Here is a 22,453-nt window from a genome sequence, read left to right on the forward strand (position 1 = left end):
GAAGGTATATTTATATGTACCGAAACCTTGGTCAAGAATTTTAATAAAAAAAAAAATTCTATCCTGCAACTGTTTTTGGCTGCCATCCTTTATTGTGAAGAATTTTAACAGTTGCTGCTGCAGCCATGTTTAAAATCTTGATAATAATAATAATAATGTCGTGTGACTAGGGCCTCCCGTCGGGTAGACCGTTCGCCTGGGGCAAGTCTTTCGATTTGACGCCACTTCGGCGACTTGCTCGTCGATGGGGACGAAATGAGGATGATTAGGACAACACAACACCCAGTCCCTGAGCGGAGAAAATCTCCGATCCAGCCGGGAATCGAACCGGGGCCCTTAGGATTGACATTCTGTCGCGCTGACCACTCAACTACCGGATGCATGCACATATAAACAAGTGAATTTTTATTATAAGGTTCGTCCAGAAGCTCATAGCGTTTTTGTCGTGCGTATTGGTATTCCTGTTGCTATGAGTTTATTTATCAATTGTCATTTTTTTTTAGTTAAGTTTTGGCATTTGAGTTAAAATATGTCATTTTGTAATTCGGAGTGGAGCTGTTGAAGCTAGAAAATGGAGTGCCAAGTGGAGGAATTGGAACATTTCTGACATATTCTTCCATTTGAGTTCAGTAGAGGGGTGACAGCAGCGGAGGCAGCCAGAAACATTCGCACCGTGTGTGGGGATAATGATACTGGACAGAGTACGGCAAGAAAATGGTTTCCTCGTTTTAAAGAGGATCGTTTTGACTTTAGTGACTCCCCACGTTCAGGAAGACATTCGAGGTCTGATGAAGATCTTTAAACGCATTAATGCACAATTATCCACGTGTACTCGAGAATTGGCCAATGTTATGAACTGTGTTCATTGCACCATCGATGTGATCTATGAGGAAGATTCAGAAATCTGGTATGGGTACAGCCGGCCGGTGTGGCCGTGCGGTTCTAAGCGCGTCAGTTTGGAACCGCGTGACCGCTACGTTCGCAGGTTCGAATCCTGCCTCGGGCATGGATGTGTGTGATGTCCTTAGGTTAGTTAGGTTTAAGTAGTTCTAGGTTCTAGGGGACTGATGACCTCAGTCGTTAAGTCCCAATAGTGCTCAGAGCCATTGGTATGGGTACAGCATGCTCTAAGCCAAAATCATAAAAATCTGCCGGTGGCCATATATTACCCAAGCGTTGGCAGAATGTTGTAAATAGTGTTTGTTAAATTTATGGAAAGACGCTACGAAGTTATGCACCAACCCAATACAGTCACCTACCTTTCACAGCTGTTCAATGTGCCCTCTACGGAACCCACGAGAAACGCCGAAATGATTGTCAAACTCGCCTCATGCTTTTGCGAGCATGTCTGGTGCTATTGCAATCACTGTTGTGTGATGTTCCGTTTCATCCATTGTTATAAAGGGGGCATGTGCACGACATCTTTCACAAATTCCCATAGAGAAAATGTGAAATCAGGTTATCTTGGAGGCATTTGGTGCAGTGCGACATGCATACGCCCCATACGGATCATCCATCGTCGAGGCAACCAACCAAGATTATGCGCCATGTACAAGGCTGGGAGTGTGATGGATGTGATGGTGTGGTTCGAGAAACATAGTGTGGAGTTCCTGTTGATGTGGCTGCCCCCCCCCCCCCCCCCCCTCCCCCGCAACTCACCAGATCTGAAGCCGATCGAACACATGTGGGATGTGATTAAACGTTGCGTCAGAGTTCATCCTTTCCGCCTCCCAATCCCTCCCATGAATTTACGGGAATTTGGTAACTTGTGTCTGAAGATGTGGTGCCAACTCCCTCCAGCGACCTAACGAGGCTTCATTGGTTCCATGCCACGACGCTTCGCTGCTGTTATCTGTGCCAAAGGTGGACATACCAGCTATTACATAGGTGTTCATAATGTTCTGGATGATCTGTGTATCGGTGTGTTACAGTGTCACGTTCATTCCTTGGTCAGCCATGTGTGTTCGCCCTGTTTCATTTTGTAGCTGCCTCGGCCAGTTACCACTCGCAAATGGGAGAGGTCTGGCGTCTCTCCATTGCTACTGAATCGTTGTGGTTAGAGCTTACATTTAGGGCATGGCGAGAAATTTCCCCATGATGTTGGCTGCATAAAGGGTTCTTACTGTTTTGCCAGGTGACAGCAACTGATATACGTGCTAAAATGACGAGCATCAGAACGTAATTTTAATCGCCCTGCACATCATAGAGATAAGGGCATTTATGAAACGTTATACCAGAGAGGCCAAGTGAAAGTACAAGCGGGGAAATGTTATGTGCTAATGTAGGTGAAAAAATGTTACAGAAGAGTATTTATTGTGACAAGCCACCCATTATGCAGAGGCTCTGGGTAAGATGAAATCATGTGGTACCGCATTACGACAACAACGGCGGCAGGACGACGATTCCAGGAGTCAAAGAACACCACTGCTGCTGAACACCTAATTATGTTCGTTCAGTCGTTGTGTTGTATTCTCTGTAGACTGACATGGATCACTCATTTTGCGTCAGGTCAGTTTAGTTAAATTAAAGTTGCATTTGAATTACTGAGAGATTTGCTTCTCAGTTTGTTACTGTGACGTGTAAAATAAATAACTGAAGTAACTAGGGACATATGACGTGCAATACCTATATTGTTTTATGGAAAAAATATCAGACCTCAATTACATCAGTGTATTGGTTTTTCTTAGTAGCTTGAAGTGATTGATTGCATGGTGTATGACAACTGTGACTTTAATTTATTGGTTAATGTTCTTCAAAGTAATTGATTTTACTTGAAAATAATTGCGAACGGTGGAAGAGACTTTACCTTCGGAACTCGTAAATATTATTAGAAAATGGACAATTTTACGTTTCGCGCCTAGTGACGAATTTTAATTGCTCACGTTAATTGCTGGACATTTTAGACGGGGAAATCATCTTAATTTACCATTGGGCATTTTCTGGCAATTTGTTTTAGGCCTCTAATCCGGTGGATCTCACGTGGACCGGACTTACGGTTCTGTGCTCGTCCAACCTCGGGGGCTGCGGGGTAAGCGCGGCGTATTACTGACCGAAGGGGCTCATCTTCGATTCCTGGCCGGATCGGTGATTTTCTCCGCTCGGGGACTGGGTGTTATATTGTTCTCACGTTCATATTTTCGTACTTGACATTCCACAGTTGAGATGGCTCTTCCCGAAAGGCAATAAACTAAAAGAAAAGAAATGGAGAGCGTACGAAAGTAGCCAGCCAGTGTAAGGACATTCAATGCTGACTGTACGATTGGCAGTCCTCCACACTTTTTTCATGGAAGCGCAGAAAGAATGTCAAGACCGAACCTATTTTTTCAGTTTTGTGAGCAGTGCTTATCCACTTTGGTAACCACCATGCACAAACTTTGTGGCATCCCAACGTCTGTGTGAAAACGTAAAAGAAGGTTGTCCTTGAAATCTGAGGGACATGTTCAGGAAGTTCGGTGATTGTGCAGTGACGTCTTGTACACACAATTTCATGCACATATCGAACAAGATCATGTGTCACATCTAAATGTAGTCCTCGCGTACTTTCATGAAGCACGTCCGTGCGTCCAGCCTCGAATTTTCTGCACCACCCCCACACAGCAGCGTTACTCATAACGACACACCCATACGCACGATACAGCGTGTACGAAGGGTCTCGGCGGCATTGACTGCGTCTTCTTTCAGGAAGCTAATCAAAGACTGCTTTGCAACAGGTGGGAGAAGCAATAACACGGTCTGTGTGAATCGTTCCCTACTTACTCACTAAATAACGCAACAGAGAGCTGACTGACGCAAAGCGACCTCCGAAGTCTTCCGACCACGCAAGCGCCATTAAGTTAGAAGCATTTGTTTATTTTTAATAGCCTATCGTAAGTTAATTTATCAGTAGCTCACGTACGTAAATAAATATGTTGCGCAACACAATTAAAGGACCGCTTCTTCGAAACCACTTAATTCTCTCCCATGGCGACGCAGAAGTTTCAAATTTGGCCTAAAAGTCCCTTAAAACTTCCTCTGTAATGGTGCAAAAGGATGCTGTCGTGAGTGGGCACCCTCGAATTCGGTGGCGATTCAAACACCAAGGTATCGACACTTGCGAATAAGGTGCCAGAACTCAGTTCATATCAGCTGTAAGGTGTGTTAATGATGTCACAATGGCACCAAATTTCACCACAGCTCTGCCCAGTGCTATCGTGGACGTGTCACACGACGCGAAGATCGCCATATGGGATCCTGGCCACTTTTGTCTTATGGGCTGCCTAGGAAACTGTTTTCTCGAATAGCTAGATAACATACAAGCATACCTCATTAATGGAGTATATTACAGTAATACAAATGTCAATACTTAACTTGCGTATGTACAAGGTGGTGTCGCAAGCAATTGGCGACATGCAAATAATCAATGTCCTTCGATAGAAATAATTTCGATGCAAACTAATCACACAAGCTCGTAAGTCACGGCTCGTCTAGTGCGGCCGAGGCTAGCCGGCGCGTCACGTAGATGTCCCTCCTGTCGTGGTGACGTCCCAGTCAGCGTGGTGTCGGTTGACGTCGTCTCACAGCCCTCTCTACTATATCGTTCCTGACCTTCGTGCCGGCGCTCGTTGTTACGCCGGAACATTCCTTCCCCACAAACTGGCGGATTGTCATCATGTAGGAAGCGCGACAACGGCGGGGAAGGCAGGAGTGTGGACGCAGTGCTGGACCGGAAGCTGTGGCTGCAGGGGACGTCAAGCTTCCGGCCTTTGCTCTGGTGGGAACGTCCCCCGGGAAACGACCAGAAGAGTACGCGTCCACCTCCTGATCCTATGAACCAGATGAAGAAGGCGGCGACAGCCGCGGTGTGGGCGGGTCCAGCTCCATCGGTCAGACGAGAGGAGGCGGAGGAGGCGAAGGCTCCGTCTCCATGGGGTGTCTCGCGGTGTCGTGATGACACCCTCTTGCGGCTACTGTGTCCCCGCTATCCTAGGGTTCCGTGAATTTGGGAGAAGAGACTCTGAAAGATCATTGTGCACATGACAGAGGCTAAGTTGATTTTGATGTCGGCGCTGCAAGTCATCTGGACCTCAAATAAGATACATGCAAGCACCAAGTCGACGGACGATCTCGCCTCGCGCCCACCGTCTGCTGCCACTAAACACCCTGTAAAAGACAATATAATGCGGCGCGAAACGGTACTTGCGGCCTTCCTTCGGCGCCGGGTGCTGAGGAGGTTGATGGAGCAGTGTCCGATGGAGGCGGCCGTGAAGCAATTCCGCCGGCGATGGTCCGTCTCGAGGGTGCGAAAAAATGGTTCAAATGGCTCTAAGCACTATGGAACTTAACATCTGAGGTCATCAGTCCCCTAGACTTAGAAATACTTAAACCGAACTATCCTAAGGACATCACACACATCCATTCCCGAGGCAGGATTCGAACTTGCGACCGTAGCAGCCGCATGGTTCCGGACTGAAACGCCTAGAACTGCTCGGCCACCGCGCCGGCTGGTGCGAAAAATAGGATGCGACAAACATTTGCAGTGCTTGATCTCTGGTGTGTGCGCAGCGAAGTTTGGCCATCTGCTGCTTGAAGGTCCTGACAACCGTTTGTCTATGGATGGAACGGTGCACTAGTTGGATGCTGTATGCAATTGCGTTCACAGAATGTTTCAGATTCATCTGACTTGAACTGAGGGCCGTTGTCGGACACTATGAATTCAGGTAAACCTTAGAGGCAAAAAATAGAGGACAACACGTGAATTGCGCTACGTGACGTTGTCTAGTTCATTGGTACAGCAAAAGGAAACTTGCTATGCGAGTCAACCACAATCAACCATCGAGTGTTCCAGAAGGTCCCGCAAAGTCTGTGTGCACACTTTGCCATGGCGCCTGCGACTTAGGCCACGCAGAGAATTTTTGTGGCGGAGCGGACTGATTTTCCGCACATGCATGACGCTGTCACGTCATCTGTTCTATTTGGGTGTCCATAGCCTACCGAGTACAGTGTCGAAGCGCTAACTGTTTCATACGATAATCCCCCAGTGTCCTTGGTAAAGTAACTGCAGCACTTATTTTTGCAAAGCTTTAGGGATCAACGCACGTGACTGTCCACTGTCATTTTGAGGCTCTGCCGATTTGCAGAGTATCGGCGAACTACAGAGTTCTTTATGCTATGCAAAGAACGAGGCCAAGATGTGCGAATGTATGTTAGCAAAATGTTCAAATCTGAATCAGCTTCCGTGCTTGTGTAATTTTCCTGTAGTTTAGCGGAAACGATTGAAGCAATTCAGAATCCTGAGCATCGATGTGACAACAAGATGCAGCAGATGCGTAAAAGTCTGTATCGGGGCCAATCGTAATACGTGAAAGTGCGTCCGCATTACCATGTTGAGCTGCCGGACGATACACAATCTCTTATTGGTATTGAGACAACAACAAAGCCCCATCTTTGCAATTTTTGGGCAGTTCATACAGGAACCTGTTTTGTCGGATGAAAAAAGGTCTGCAAAGGCTTGTGATCTGTTACTAAGTAGAATTTTCTGCCATAGAAATAGTGGTGGAATTTGGTGTCACCATACACAGTAGCCAGAGCCCCTTTCTCAATTTGTGAATAGCTACACTGTGCTTTGGACAACACTTTTGATGCGAAAGTAATAGGCCTGTCTTTGTCACCAATTGTGTCCGAAAGCACTGCGATTCCATCAGAGGAGCGTCAGCTTGCAATACAACTGGTTTGTCAGGCTCAAAGTGAACTAAGTACCGATCACTGAGCAAAGCATGTTTAAGTTTTTGAAAAGCTACTTGGCACTCATCTGTCCAAACAAAGGGGACATTCTTTCGAGGCAAGCAATGCAATGGAGCCGCGATTTGCGCAGCATTCAGTATGAACCGAATATAATAGTTCATTTTCCCTAAGACTGACTGCAATTCTGTGACATTGCGAGGAACTGGCGGGTCACATAAGGCTAACTAATATGACTGAAGAGAATGTACACCGTGACTGTTTGACATGACCAAGATCCTGCAACTCAGGTTTAAAAAAAACACTCTTGTCAAATCTACACTTAAGTCCTGCATCAGATAACACACGAAGCAAAGCACGCAAATTTTCAGTATGTTCTCAGGTGTACGGCCTGCTACGACAATATCATCCAAATAATGTGAACAGTTTGGCATTTGTGCAGTCAGGTGTTACAAATACCATTGGGAAATGGAGGGTGTGGAAGCACTGCTAAAAGGTAAACTCAGATATTTAAACAAGCCCAAATGAGTATTTACTACACACTTTTTGAGATCCTTCATCGAATAGTATTTGAAGATCCGCGTCGCGCAAATCAATTTTTGAAAAGTAGCGTCCAGTGCCTAATTTGTCCATGAGATCTTCTGGCTGTGACAATGGGTAAGTATCAATCACAGTTTGTGGGTTGATTGTAGACTTAAAGTCAACACAGAGGCGAATGTGACCTGAAGGATTTGGAAGCAAAACCAGTAGACTTGCTCACTGAATAGCTTGTATGGGCGCAATAGCTCTGCTATCTTGCAGCGACTTTGTCCCGTAATGCAATGGGAACAGTTCTGGCCCGGCAAAATTTCGACTGAGCATTATCTTCCATAGTAATGTGTGCAACAAAATTCTTAGCCTTGCCTAAACCTTCAGAAAAGAGTTCCGGGAATTCTTTTAGCAAGCTATCTACTCTGTCTTTTGCATTGAATGCAGACACTGACAACACATTGTCCAGTATGTTAAAGCCAAACAAATAAAATGAATCAAGACCGAATATGTTCTCACAATCGTGTAATCGTGGCATAGTAAAAGTCACTGTTCGCGTATGCGAGCGATACACAGCAGGCAAAGTACACTTTCTGAGAACGGGAATGTCTTGTCCATTACAAGCTGTCAGTTACGTGCTAGTTTTAGACAGGCGTGGTGGGGAGCCTAACAGTTCATATGTGTGACGGGATAGCAATGTGACAGAGGCACCCGTGTTCATCTGACATTTCACACGTTTCCCACACAGAAGTAAGTGAACAAAACGTTTGTTGGGGTGATGTATCACTGAAGAAATTGCACGCTTGCTAGATTTGCTTATGCCTGTTGCAGACTTTGTGGCTGGCTTTTTGTGAGTGGGCTGATTTCTTATGTTTCTCCTGTTGCAAACATACGGATTGCACATGTCCTTTCCTACCACAAGCATAGTATGTTTAGCGAACTGCTTATGCAGCGTGAAATGTTGTTTACTCGGCGTGGTGAGCGCAAGCTGCCGCTGAATGGCCCGATCGCAAACAAGGGACTCAACCCGGTAAATTGCCGGCTGCTCATACAGGGTGAAAAGTATTTAAACCGTCAAACTCTGGGGGGTTGTAGGGGACATCAAAACAAATATTTTTCCCTAATGTCATTTTCTCCTATGAGGAGTATTTATACCGGCAGCGGAAGATTTCTCTGGAAGCAAATTAATTAAACCAACAAACACTTTTCCATTTATTTTATGACCAAGACAGAACACATTAAGACAACCCAATTTCAATTACAGCAGATTTTCAATAATGCCTCCGCTGACACGTAAACAAAGGCTACACCGTCGGATCATGTTCTGTCTGACACGGGCAAAAACCCCAGGAGTATCCTGAATTGTTCCTGCTGCTGCTACTATCCGGGCAACCAGATCCTCTTCTGGTGCAATAGGAGTTACGTAAACAATGTTGCGCATCTCTCCTCACACAAAAAAGTGCAGAGGGGACATATCTGGGGATCGAGCAGGCCATGGTACAGGACCATCTCTGCCAATCCACTTCTCTGGGAACCGTCGGTCCAGGAATCGACGCACACGACGACTGAAATGTGCCGGCGCTCCGTCATGTTGGAACCACATGCGTTGTCTTGTAGGGAGCAGGACGTCTTCCAGCAATTCTGGCAGTGCTCTGTCGACAAAATTGAAATAGTGCCTGCCATTTAATGGCCTAGGTAGCAGATACGGCCCAATTAAACAGTCCCCAACAACACCGACACACACATTAACGAAGAGCCGCACTTGATAAGCGCTAGTAACTGTGGCTTGTGGGTTATCCTCACTCCAAACTTGCGAACCGTGCATATTGAAGACTCCATCACGCACGAATGTTGCTTCATCGGTAAACAACACAGAGGATGGAAATGTAGGATGCATTTCACACTGTTCCAGGTACCACTGCGAAAACTGTGCTCTGGGTGGATAATAAACTGGTTCCAGGTTGTCGACACGCTGTAAGTGAAATGGACGTAACAGTTGCTCTCGAAGGACTGTTCTTACATTCGTGTGATTCGTCCCGACGTTACGTGCAATTGTACGAGTGCTGATTGAAGGATTCCGCTCCACATGCTGCGAGACAGCTTCCTCAAATTGCAGCGTTCTTACCGTGCGACGGCGTCCCTGTCCAGGTAATCTGCTAAATGACCCGGTCTCACGCAGACGTTGGTACACAGCAGCAAAGGTCGTATGATGCGGGATACGGTGATCAGGATATTGCTGTTGATAAACTAGCTGTGCAGCTCGTCCGTTGTCGTGTGCTAAATAGTACGCACCAACCATATCAGTGTACTCACACCAGATGTATCGCTCCATTAGTAAACAGAGACAATGCACTATTACACTGGTGGACAGCAGTTGCCTACAACTGAAGAGCGTAATACGGTCTCCACCGGTTTAAATTATCCTTATAGGAAAAAATGACATTAGGGAAAAATATTTGTTTTGATGTCCCCTACAACCTCCCAGAGTTTGTCGGCTTAAATACTTTTCACCCTGTATTTGTTGGCTAACAGGGCACCTGAATCGTACTGATCTAGTATTTGCACTACCTGCTGCAATGGAGGATCGTACTGTTTCAAAATTTGTTCTCTTAGTTTGACGTCAGGTACATTGTACACGATCGAATCACACAACATAACATCAGAGTATAAAGCGCTGCGAGGACATTTGCGTTTCCTTGTCATACCCGCAAATCTGTTACCCACTCACGATAAGTTTGCTCTGACCGTTTTTTGCAGTTGAGTAACTGATACCTAGCTGCTACCACATTCACTTGTTGACCATAATAGTTAACGAAGAGATAAGACTATCATATGCAAGTTCACTCGGAGTGGCGTTAGGAAAGAGTTTTTGAATTAATCTGAACACCGCACTTCGTGTAGATGCCCCTCCTGTCGTGGTGACGTCCCAGTCAGCGTGCTATCGGCTGACGTCGTCTCCCAGCCCTCTCTGCAGTTACGCTCTTGATCCTCGTGCCGGCGCTCGTCCTTACGCCGGAACACGTCACACCAACTCTTGCCCCACAATTCGCCCCTTCATTTGATGCCTGTGAAGTGGAGGTGGGAACCGGGATACACAGCGTTGAAATCAGGCGCATTTCTAACAGACACGCCGCTTCTCAGAATCGACACGCAGAGGTCTCAGGGGCTGACGGAAAGGGCGTCAGTGAAACCAACTGCTTTCGTTGAGGCGTTGATTCTTACACGTTTAGCGATCGAAAAAGACAGTTTGCATGCGATGAGCAGCAGAACGTTCTTGACAAAACACAATGTCAAATCAAACACCTTTCAGCGGTCTGTTTCGACACTTATTTTATTGGGCTACCAGTTTTTGTGATTTATTACGCCATCTTCAGGCCCCCTGACGGACGCGTAGGAAGATTCCAACCTCAAAATACGGGCAAGCGTTTGATGTTTGTAGATTTCTCCTTGATACAGCGATCACTTCAGACGTCATGTCTGATGGACATACACGGTTCTTGACAAAGTTCGACACAGCTGACGCCCCCGGACGATTCAGCAATCCTCTTAAAGACATCGTCAGGCTGCAATCGCATTTAACGAGATCTGACCCCTTTAAAACGCTGTGCGATTGCAATTTTCGCCCTGGTATACATGATGGTAGGGCAACGACCTTGCCGCAGTGGTAACACCGGTCCTTGTCAGATCACCGAAGTTAAGCGCTGTCGGGCTAGGCTAGCAGTTGGATGGGTGACCATCCGGTCTGCCAAACGCTATTGGCAAGCGACTTGCACTCCGTCCTTGTGAGGCAAACTGAGGAGCTACTTGACTGAGAAGTAGTGGCTCCGGTCACGAAAACTGACACCGGTTGGGAGAGCGGAGTGTTGACCTCACCCCCTTCCATATCCACATCCGATGACGCCTGTAGGATGAGGATGACACGGCAGTCGGTCAGTATCGTTAGGGCTTCCGAGATCTGTTCGGACAGTAAGCTTTAGTTTAGTTAATACAGAGTGGAACCAATAGGGATTGTTCAAAACCATAGGACGAAATTTGAACGTGATCCGAGGCAGCACAGGGTACTTACACTTTTCAGCCTTCCATTCGCGTCAAGGATTGAAGGATTGACGAAAACGACATCCTGTTGCACATCGTATTGCGAACTATCGTTTTCGATCGCGAAACGTGTGGGAATCAAAGCCCACAGGAAAGGCGGTGTTTCATTGGCGCCCTTTATGCCAAACCTAAGGCCTTTCTGGTCGATTCTGAGTGGCGGTGTGTCTGAATTGTTTTCATCGGCCTCAATTAAGAAAAGCGCGTGTTTCCAACGCTGTGCGTCGCTGTTCTTACCTCCGTCGCAGGGAAGTCGGAACAAGTGGTTAAATATGTAAGAAAGAGTGTGGCGACCCTCCCATCGCGCGACTCATTCACCGTGGCCTTTGGCAGTAATTTGGTGAAATTTGGTGCTAGTGTGACATCATTAACGCACCTTACACGAGACATGGCATTTTTCACATATGTGGACACCTTGCTGTTTAAAGTGAAGTCGAGCCCGACGGTGAGGCATTTGCACCACTAGAGACGAAATTCGTAATAGCGAGGTGAAAAACCGACCGGGTAAGGGGAGGTTTACTATCTTTGGCCCAAATAAAGCATGTTCGTTGAGATTTTTTTCTCGGGATGTGTTATAGATATCAATGCCAAATTTGGTCAAAATGTTTATTGATATTTCCTCTACAAATAGGAATTTTTTCGACCGGAAATGTCGAAGAGCAAAGGCGGAGGTGCGGTCGGAACGAAACACAATTTTTATTTAGACCTCCATGCGCGGTATGTCACAGGTCAGCCGGCTCGTCTGAAATCAAAATTGAGTTGACGTTAGCGAAGTATATAAGATTCTTTAGGAGTTGTACCTCGCTAAAGTTATTTGGACCATAGGAAACAAAATGACGGCCATTTGAAAAATATAGGTTCTTTTCTTCGATTTTTGACTTCGTCGGCCAAGTATAGTTGATGGATCGGAATAAAAGTGGTACATCTCCTAGACAATTTAGTTAGCTTCGTCGGAAAGAAAGAATCATGCCAATCGGTTCAGTAGATTTGAAGTTACCATACCGCGCGATTAAAAAAAAAAGTCATTTCGAGAAAAACGCGTTTGAAGTTTCGACTAAATATAAATGCATTATTATGCAACGTACGTTCAATCTGCTATTCCGTGTCCATAAACTAGTCCTTCCTCGTAGAGGGCGTTCTGCTCGATCTGGGCTATCCTGCGCTGCTCCAGAGCCGCTCGTACGGCCGGTGACAAGCGGTTTTCGGCCGCTTGAATCCGGTGGTCGTCCGAATGCTTGGCGAACTGCCTCGAATAAAGTCCCAGGGTGACGTCCGTCGTTGTCATGGTCTTCATAATTGCTGAATACCCTTCGTTGAAGCTGCTCACTGCCATGAAAGTTGCCATGTCCACAGCCTTCGCACCAGAATGCAAATGCTTGGGGGGTAACTTTCAAACACATGCATTCAAACTTTCATTTGAATTTTGTGTGTTTCCTCCCAAGAAACAATAACTCGTCCTCCGAAAGAAAAAAACTGGTGCGTGAAAAAGCAGGTACATTTTTTTGTTCAACCGCGAATAACAAACATTTCCGTTCCGTATTCGGAAAACAGTTTCAAGGATGGATTCTGAGCACTTTTATGGATGCAAAAGTGCAATTTAAAAAAAAATCGATTTTTTGAACCAAAAGGAAGTAAACCTCCCATTAGACGCGGTACTGGTGTTTCAGTTCTGAATAACCGGTACTTTGATGAACTTCTGTGGTTTCGGTTATAACAGGTGCTTTTTTTATTTTTTTTACTAATAACCGAGTAAAAAATGGAAATAGCAATTAGCCGTAGCAGCAGTGGTAAAAATTTTCGTTTGTAAATAAACTTTTTTTTAAAAAAGGAGTAATTTTTACTGAAAAAATTGACATCGATTTGAAATATTGCGTTATTATAGAAAAGGGAAACTCGATCGGTGCTATTTTAACAACGACGCGAATGGGTACAAGCAACAGACACATGGCATAAGAACTGGTACCGCTTAGCTTGAGATACTAATGTTGCTGTTTCTGTGTGTTGTGGCTTAAGGTATGCGTGTACGTGCAGTGTGTGAGACTTGCCCCCACCTGGTCTATACTGTAGTGTCTCGCTATCGCCTCCGGACATCCGTTGTACTGCAGAATGGCAACAGTCGTAGTCTGGAAATATTTTTACGAACTCACGTAGCAACGAAGTACAACGCTTCTTGGTTTAAAACATTAAAGGTTTGAGCGTCATTTGTATGAAACAGAAGAGAGGAAAGAAAGAATATTAACAGGAATACATAAAAATTTAACAACAATCATTCACAGTAGGCGATAAAAACAGAAAGTATCTCAGTTGCTGCCTGCGTGTGCATGCTATGCCTTTATCCGTTTGTAGTCCTCGTTCGACGTGACATTTCACCCTTCAGCGATGACTATTCTTAATGCCCAAATAGTGTTGTGATCCCCGTTTGCAGCATGATTTTTGAACAGAGTTTCAAAGAATTAGAATCAGTAGAACAATACTGTAAATTTCTTGTAATATTCCGCCAGTTGGCGCTTTTCGAGAAAACCAGAGGACGGTGAATGGTCTAACTTTTTTAAATTTTTTTTCTTTGCCTGTATAATGTGATGTTTTATTATTTGTGTCTCGATACTGTGTGTGTCAAAATTTTTCAATCTTTGTTAGATTTCTATGTTTAATCCAGTGAATAACAGGAATAAAAAACTGAAAATAGCTTATATCAGAAACCAGTTATTTTGAGCGGTTTTAACAATCAGGAAAAATTGGTGTGGGAAATCACACAGGTTGTTTCAGCGATTTTCTAATAGGGGTGTTGACAAAATATGGATATATGGATAGTTTTTCCAAAAACAAATCTGTATATATTGGCGATATTTTCCCGATGCATCGATATCGAAATGGCGGTATCGATTCCCGGTATTTTCATTTTAAATTATATCTTTTTCACAGTAATCGTTAAATATTTGAAGTTGTTCTTTTGAAATTCGAGTAGAACGTAATTTTGCTTTCACTGTGTGAAGGAGTCTTACTTCTTTTTGAGCTTTGATCACGTCCAGTGTTTCTGTTTGACTGTGTGAGGCCTCTGATATATCTACACTACTGGCCATTAAAATTGTTGCACCAAGAAGAAATGCAGATGATAAACGGGTATTCATTGGACAAATATATTATACAAGAACTGACATATGATTACATTTTCACGCAATTTGGGTGCATAGATTCAGAGCAATCACTACCCAGAACAACCATCTCTGGCCGTAATAAACGGCCTTGATACGCCTGGACATTGAGTCAAACAGAGCTTACATGACGTGTACAGGTACAGCTACCCATGCAGCTTCAACACGATACCACAGTTCATCAAGAGTAGTGACTGGAGTATTGTGACGAGCCAGTTGCTCGGCCACCATTGACCAGACGTTTTCAGTTGGTGAGAGAGCTGGAGAATGTGCTGGCCAGGGCAGCAGTCGAACATTTTCTGTATCCAGAAAGGCTCGTGCATTATCATGCTGAAATGTAGGGTTTCGCAGGGATCGAATGAAGGGTCGAGCCACGGGTCGTAACACATCTGAAATGTAACAACGTCCACTGTTCAAAGTGTCGTCAATGCGAACAAGACGTGACTGGAACGTGTAACCAATGGCACCCCATACCATCACGCCGGGTGATACGCCAGTATGGCGATGACGGATACACGCTTCCAATGTGCGTTCACGGCGATGTCGCCAAACACGGATGCGACCATGATGATACTGTAAACATAACCTGGATTCGTCTGAAAAAACGACGTTTTACCATTCGTGCAGCCAGGTTCGTCGTTGAGTACACCACCGCAGGCGCTCCAGTCAAGGGCAACCGCAGCCTCGGTCTCCGAGCTGATAGTCCATGCTGCTGCAAAAGTCGTCGAACTGTTGGTGCAGATGGTTGTTGTCTTGCAAACGTCCCCGTCTGTTGACTCAGGGATCGAGACGTGGCTGCACGACCTGTTACAGCCATGCGGATAAGATGCCTGTCATCTCGACTGCTAGTGATACGAGACCGTTGGGATCCAGCACGGCGTTCCGTATTAGCCTCCTGAAGCCAGTCATTGGATCTCGACCAGCGCGAGCAGCAAAGTCGCGATACGATAAACCGCAATCGCGATAGGCTACAATCCGACCTCTACCAAAGTCGGCAACGTGATGGTACGCATTTCTGCTCCTTACACGAGGCATCACAAGAACGTTTCACAAGGCAACGCCGGTCATCTGCTGTTTGTGTATGAGAAATCGGTTGGAAACTTCCACGTTGTAGGTGTCGCCACCGGCGCCAGCCTTGTGTGAATTCTCTGAAAAGCTAATCATCTGCATACCACAGCATCTTCTTCCTGTCGATTAAATTTCGCGTCTGTAGCACGTCATCTTCGTGGTGTAGCAATTTTAACGGTCAGTAGTGTACAATGTGCAGCCGATATTTTTACAGGCCAGTACGTCAATATTATTCCCGTCGATATATCGATAATTCTTTTCGATACATCGAGGGCTGATAAAGAAATCTTTCTAAATATAGATATATCGGGGACCCGATATTTATAAAAAAAAAAAAAAAAACATGGACAGTCCTTGTTCGTAGGCAGCTTTGAGCATAATTTCAGACTTGTGTGTCGCGATAGGAGACAGTTATGGGATTTTGCAAAAGTGACCCTTTAACTGTGTTGTGCAGTGTACATTTTTTGTGGCGTGTATCGCACGGGTGCGCTGTGTCGGTTCTCTTTCAGAGTCGGACGAGGAGTTCTTCGACTGCTCGGCGGACGCGCCGGCGGGCGCCGGGGGCGGCGGCGACCGGCCGCGCCACTCGCTGTGGAACCGGCCCGCGGGCCGGCTGTCGCGCCACCCGCAGCTGCGGCTGCTGCGCACGGGCGAGCCGCTGTACGTGCCGGTGACGCAGCAGCACACGCCCAAGACGGAGGACCAGCAGCAGGAGGACGAGGACGTGCTCGTCCAGCTGGGCACCGACGAGCGCGCCGCCCAGCTGCGCGCGCGCATCATGAGCGCCGCCCTGCTCTCCGACATGGAGTGCTTCAAGGTGGGGCCCGCGTGATGCAGGTGGCGCCCCGCAGCTCGTAAATGTTCCAGGATCCTCCTGATTTACCGCCAAGACCTGCTGATGAAACTTCTCTATGGGAGAACGAGTTCCGGTCACAGACCATCATCAGGTTCATAAAAACGTTTACACCGCCACACTAAGGGATATGAAATCAGTTAGACAATAAAATCCATGAATTTGTCACTGTTGTAACTTAATATTATTAATTACACCGTCAGTCATAAAATTTGCAGACACTGCACTCCTTCGTGCTAGTCCGAGGCTCGTGGTCGTGCGGTAGCGTTCTCGCTTCCCGCGCCCGGGTTCCCGGGTTCGATTTCCGGGGGGGTCAGGGATTTTCTCTGCCTCGTGATGACTGGCTGTTGTGTGATGTCCTTAGGTTAGTTAGGTTTACGTAGTTCTAAGTTCTAGGGGACTGATGGCCATAGCTGTTAAGTCCCATACTGCTCAGAACCATTTGAACCATTTTTTGAGCCTTCGTGATATACCAACGTACAGAATTAGCGCTACCAACGGAGACAATCTACATACTCTGCAAGTATTCTACAGAATTTACAATACTCCACTTCATAATGGTAGTTTTCAACTTCGGTATAGCATCAGTGAGTGCAGTGTCTGCACATTCTTTTATTTATTCATTTGTCGTATGGTTTTTTAAGCATAGTCTCTATATACAGATCAGACATTTAAAACTGTTTGTCGGAATATTTGGCGAAATACACATCGCATTACAAAAAAAGTGGTATTAAACGTTGTTCACCTCGAAGACGGACATCCACTAACATAACGCTCTACTCCGCTGTACCACACTTGGGGAAGAGAGGGGGCAGTGGCTTCGAAATGCCGGCCGCGGTGGGCGAGCGGTTCTACGCGCTTCAGTCTGCAACCGCTCGACTGCTACGGTCGCAGGTTCGAATCCTGCCTCGGGCATGGATGTGTGTGATGTCCTTAGGTTAATTAGGTTTAAGTAGTTCTAAGTTCTAGGGGACTGATCACCTCAGATGTTAAGTCCCATAGTGCTCAGAGCCATTTAAACCATTTTTTACTTCGAAATCTTAAATAGGAACCCCTATTTTTTACTGCAGGTTTGGATTCTCCGTGAAAAAATATGTAACTTTTGTATGAAACATTTCTTTCGTTTCATAATAGATGGTGCTGTAATCGACAAATACGGAAATGAGGTGACAATTGTTGCAAAACGGTACTATCTCAAACAAATACACAACCGATTGCGACACTCGAAGTAGTTTTTTTCATATTTTTGATAATGCTTTCAAGTGACGCCTCCTACAATCGAATGACGCACAGACTGCGATCATGCGCTCAGTCCGTCGTCAGACTGTACATGTGACTTAAATGATCCGAACTGTTAACATCTCGTCCCAGTTGTTCCACGATGTTAACTACTGCAGAGAGGGTCGACATCATTTCCGCGTACTTTGAGGCTCATAGAAATGTTGACGAAGTTCGTCAAAGGTCTCTGCTCCCAGATAGGGGCGAAAATAACGCAGTGACTGCTTCAGCTGCGGTTGCTACAAATGCTCACATTGGTTCTCGGTAAACTGCGCGGGGTTCAGGAATTTCGCAAAGAAGTGCTCTACGCGTACTACATGGACACCAATGGCATCCATTCCATTTATCGATGCATCAAGAACTGCATGGTGACGATTTTCTCAATCGCCTTAATTTGTGCAACTGGATACAGGATCAACTGCCAGTCAATGATAATTTCATTTCACGGAGACTTTCCTCTGATGAATCAAATTCACGAACCGTGGTCAACTGAGTCGACATAATATCCATTATTGGTCAGTGGAGAATCCCCGTTGGGTAAAGCAAGTTGAACATCAACGCTCATGGATTTTCAGCGTTTGGTTCGGTATTTTAGGTACGCAGGTAATTGTCACATTCTTCATAGAAGGTAATATACACTCCTGGAAATTGAAATAAGAATACCGTGAATTCATTGTCCCAGGAAGGGGAAACTTTATTGACACATTCCTGGGGTCAGATACATCACATGATCACACTGACAGAACCACAGGCACATAGACACAGGCAACAGCATGCACAATGTCGGCACTAGTACAGTGTATATCCACCTTTCGCAGCAATGCAGGCTGCTATTCTCCCATGGAGACGATCGTAGAGATGCTGGATGTAGTCCTGTGGAACGGCTTGCCATGCCATTTCCACCTGGCGCCTCAGTTGGACCAGCGTTCGTGCTGGACGTGCAGACCGCGTGAGACGACGCTTCATCCAGTCCCAAACATGCTCAATGGGGGACAGATCCAGAGATCTTGCTGGCCAGGGTAGTTGACGTACACCTTCTAGAGCACGTTGGGTGGCACGGGATACATGCGGACGTGCATTGTCCTGTTGGAACAGCAAGTTCCCTTGCCGGTCTAGGAATGGTAGAACGATGGGTTCGATGACGGTTTGGATGTACCGTGCGCTATTCAGTGTCCCCTCGACGATCACCAGTGGTGTACGGCCAGTGTAGGAGATCGCTCCCCACACCATGATGCCGGGTGTTGGCCCTGTGTGCCTCGGTCGTATGCAGTCCTGATTGTGGCGCTCACCTGCACGGCGCCAAACACGCATACGACCATCATTGGCACCAAGGCAGAAGCGACTCTCATCGCTGAAGACGACACGTCTCCATTCGTCCCTCCATTCACGCCTGTCGCGACACCACTGGAGGCGGGCTGCACGATGCTGGGGCGTGAGCGGAAGACGGCCTAACGGTGTGCGGGACCGTAGCCCACCTTCATGGAGACGGTTGCGAATGGTCCTCGCCGATACCCCAGGAGCAACAGTGTCCCTAATTTGCTGGGAAGTGGCGGTGCGGTCCCCTACGGCACTGCGTAGGATCCTACGGTCTTGGCGTGCATCCGTGCGTCGCTGCGGTCCGGTCCCAGGTCGACGGGCACGTGCACCTTCCGCCGACCACTGGCGACAACATCGATGTACTGTGGAGACCTCACGCCCCACGTGTTGAGCTATTCGGCGGTACGTCCACCCGGCCTCCCGCATGCCCACTATACGCCCTCGCTCAAAGTCCGTCAACTGCACATACGGTTCACGTCCACGCTGTCGCGGCATGCTACCAGTGTTAAAGACTGCGGTGGAGCTCCGTATGCCACGACAAACTGGCTGACACTGACGGCGGCGGTGCACAAATGCTGCGCAGCTAGCGCCATTCGACGGCCAACACCGCGGTTCCTGGTGTGTCCGCTGTGCCGTGCGTGTGATCATTGCTTGTACAGCCCTCTCGCAGTGTCCGGAGCAAGTATGGTGGGTCTGACACACCGGTGTCAATGTGTTCTTTTTTCCATTTCCAGGAGTGTATTTGGTCAAATGTACGGCGACATTGTGGATAATGTTTTACCCGTACTAATGGACGACGTTCCACTTCAGATGAGACTGGATAAATGGTTTCAGCACGATGGATGCCGAGCGCATTATTCACCACTAGCTCGAGAAGTTTTGAATCGAAACTATCCGGGTGGATGCATTGCACGAGGAGGTCCTTAAACGTGGCCCGCACGTTCATCCGATTTGATTTCTGTCAATTTTTTCATGTGGCGATGGATAAAAGTGAGAGTTTACATGGATGTACGAACAACCCCCGAAGATACGCAGCAGAAAATTTGCAACGAATGTGCAAACATTACCACAGAGGCACTAATACATGTCAATTGTCATTCAGACACACAGTTCCAATTTACATTAGAAACAACAGACAACATTTCGAACATCTGCTGCGCTGAAACAATTGTGAGAGGCAGGGGAACTCTCAGTAATCAAGCAGCCCCAGATAGAGCGAGGCAAGGGGGCTCACCAAAATCAAGCATCCCGAAGGGAACACATTACTACTACCTCCACGTCGTTGTTTCTGGGTAACGCCAAATGTAGTCTATGAATGCATTGCGCGAGGGTGGAAGGTGTCACAAGATAGCATTTTCCCAAATATCAAATAATGTACATTGATTTTCCAATCGGATGGGTATTTTTGTGAGGTGTTACCATCTTCCAACAATTGTTACATTGAATTCATGTCTGCCGATTATGGCGCCATCTATCATGAAATGAAAGAAATGTTCCATACAAAAGTTACATATTTTCTCATGGAGAATCCAAATCTGCAATAAAAAAATAGGGTTTCGTATTTAAGATTTCAAAGCCATCCCACGTCCAGGCCCCGTGGGTGGTGCAGGGGGTCGAGCGTTATGTTAATGAATGTCCCTCTTGGAGGAGAACAACCTTTATGGCCGCTTTTTTTTAATCCCATTTATTTCTCCAAATATTCCGACAAACAGTTTTAAATGTCTCACCCTGTATAAAAGGCAATGTCCTGACTGACACTCAAAATCTCCCAGCCCAAACCGATAAAGACAGAAACTTGAAGTTTGGTGAATAGGGGTGTGTGTGGGTCTTACACTGTAGGCATAGTGTAAGAAAGGACTGTCCGAAATCCCACAGCTAAGGGGGTGCATTCCATCTCAACACTGTCAAAAGCTTTCTCCAAGTTTACGAAGTCTATAAATGTAGATTTGCCTTTCCTTAACCATCATCTAAGATAAGTCGTAGGGTCAGTATCGCCTCGCATGTGTCTGCAGAACCCAAACTGATCTTCACTGAGGTCGGATTCTACCATTTTTTCATTCTTCTGTAAATAATTCGTGTCAGTATTTCGCAACCATGACTTACTAAACTAATTGTTCGGTAATGTTCATACCTATAAAGCACCTGCTTTCTTTGGAATTGGAATTATTACATTCTTCTTACAGTCTGGGACTATTTCCCGTGACTAATACATCTTACATACCAGTTGGAATATTTCTGCTACCGCTCTATCTCCCAAGGCCTTTAGTAGCTCTACTATTGCATTTCTTTCTCCTGTTTCTGTCAATCTTTGCCTAATGCTTCCTGTGAAACTCTAAACAAGCTGTGGTTCTTTCAACTTATCCAGGTCCCATCTCCTAAATTTCTTACCGTTTTACAAACTACTCAGTTTTAATGTACAATTCATAACCACTAAATTGTGGGCAGAGTCCACATCAGCCCCTGGAAGTGCCTTAAAGCTTAAATACTGGTTTAGAAATCTCTGTCTTGCCGTTACACATGCAATCTCAAACCTTCCAGTGTCTCCAGGTCTCTTCCACATTTACAGTCTTTTTCATAATTCTTAAAGCAAGTGTTAACGATGATTAAATTATGCTCTGTGAAAAATCTGCCAGGAGGCTTCCTCTTTCAATCCTTTCCAGCCGTTCATAATCTGCTATTTTTCTTTTTGTTCCTATTATTAGTACCGAATTCCAGTCACCCCTCAAAATTAAATTTTTCTCTCCCTTAACTATCTGAATAATTCGTTTTATCTCATCGTACATTCTTTCAGTCTCTTCATCATCTGCGGAGGTGGCTGACATACACTGAAGCGCCAAAGAAACTGGTATAGGAATGCGTATTCAAATACTGAGGTGTGTAAACAGGCATACGACGTTGCGGTCGCCAACACCTATGTAAGACAAGTTTCTGGCGCAGTTGTTAGATCGGTTACTGCTGCTACAATGGCAGGTTATCAAGATTTAAGAGAGTTTGAACGTGGTGTTATAGTCAGCGCAGGAGCGGTGGGACACAGCATCTCCGAGGTAGCGATGAAGTGGGATTTTCCCGTAAGACCATTTCACGAGTGTACCGTGAATATCAGGAACCTGGTAAAACATCGAATCTCTGACATCGCTGCGGTCGGGAAAAGGTCCTGAAAGATCGGGACCAACGACGACTGAAGAGAATCGTTCAACGTGACAGAAGTGCAACACTGCCGGAAATTGCTGCAGATTTCAATGCTGGGCCATCAGCAAGTGAGAGCGTGCGAACCGTTCAATGAAACATCATCGATATGGGCTTTCGGAGGCGAATACTCACTCGCGTAACCTTGATGACTGCACGGCACAAAGATTTACTCCTCGTCTGGGCCTGTCAACACCAACACCAACCGTTGATGACTGGAAACATGTTGCCTGGTCGGACGAGTCTCGTTTCAAATTCTATC

At 46.1% G+C, this 22,453-nt stretch overlaps 1 protein-coding gene across 1 annotated transcript in view; it reads left to right on the forward strand.

Moving 5' to 3' along the window:
• Nucleotides 1–22,453, forward strand: part of LOC124594919 (rab3 GTPase-activating protein catalytic subunit) — a 465,991-nt gene that overhangs the window by 403,288 nt on the left and 40,250 nt on the right. Inside the window, exon 10 of the mRNA XM_047133411.1 lies at nt 16,067–16,374. Coding sequence (XP_046989367.1) covers nt 16,067–16,374 — 308 coding nt within the window. The remainder of the gene's footprint in view (nt 1–16,066; nt 16,375–22,453) is intronic.

Source organism: Schistocerca americana, chromosome 2 (genome assembly GCF_021461395.2).
Source record: "Schistocerca americana isolate TAMUIC-IGC-003095 chromosome 2, iqSchAmer2.1, whole genome shotgun sequence".
Lineage (NCBI taxonomy): Eukaryota > Metazoa > Arthropoda > Insecta > Orthoptera > Acrididae > Schistocerca > Schistocerca americana.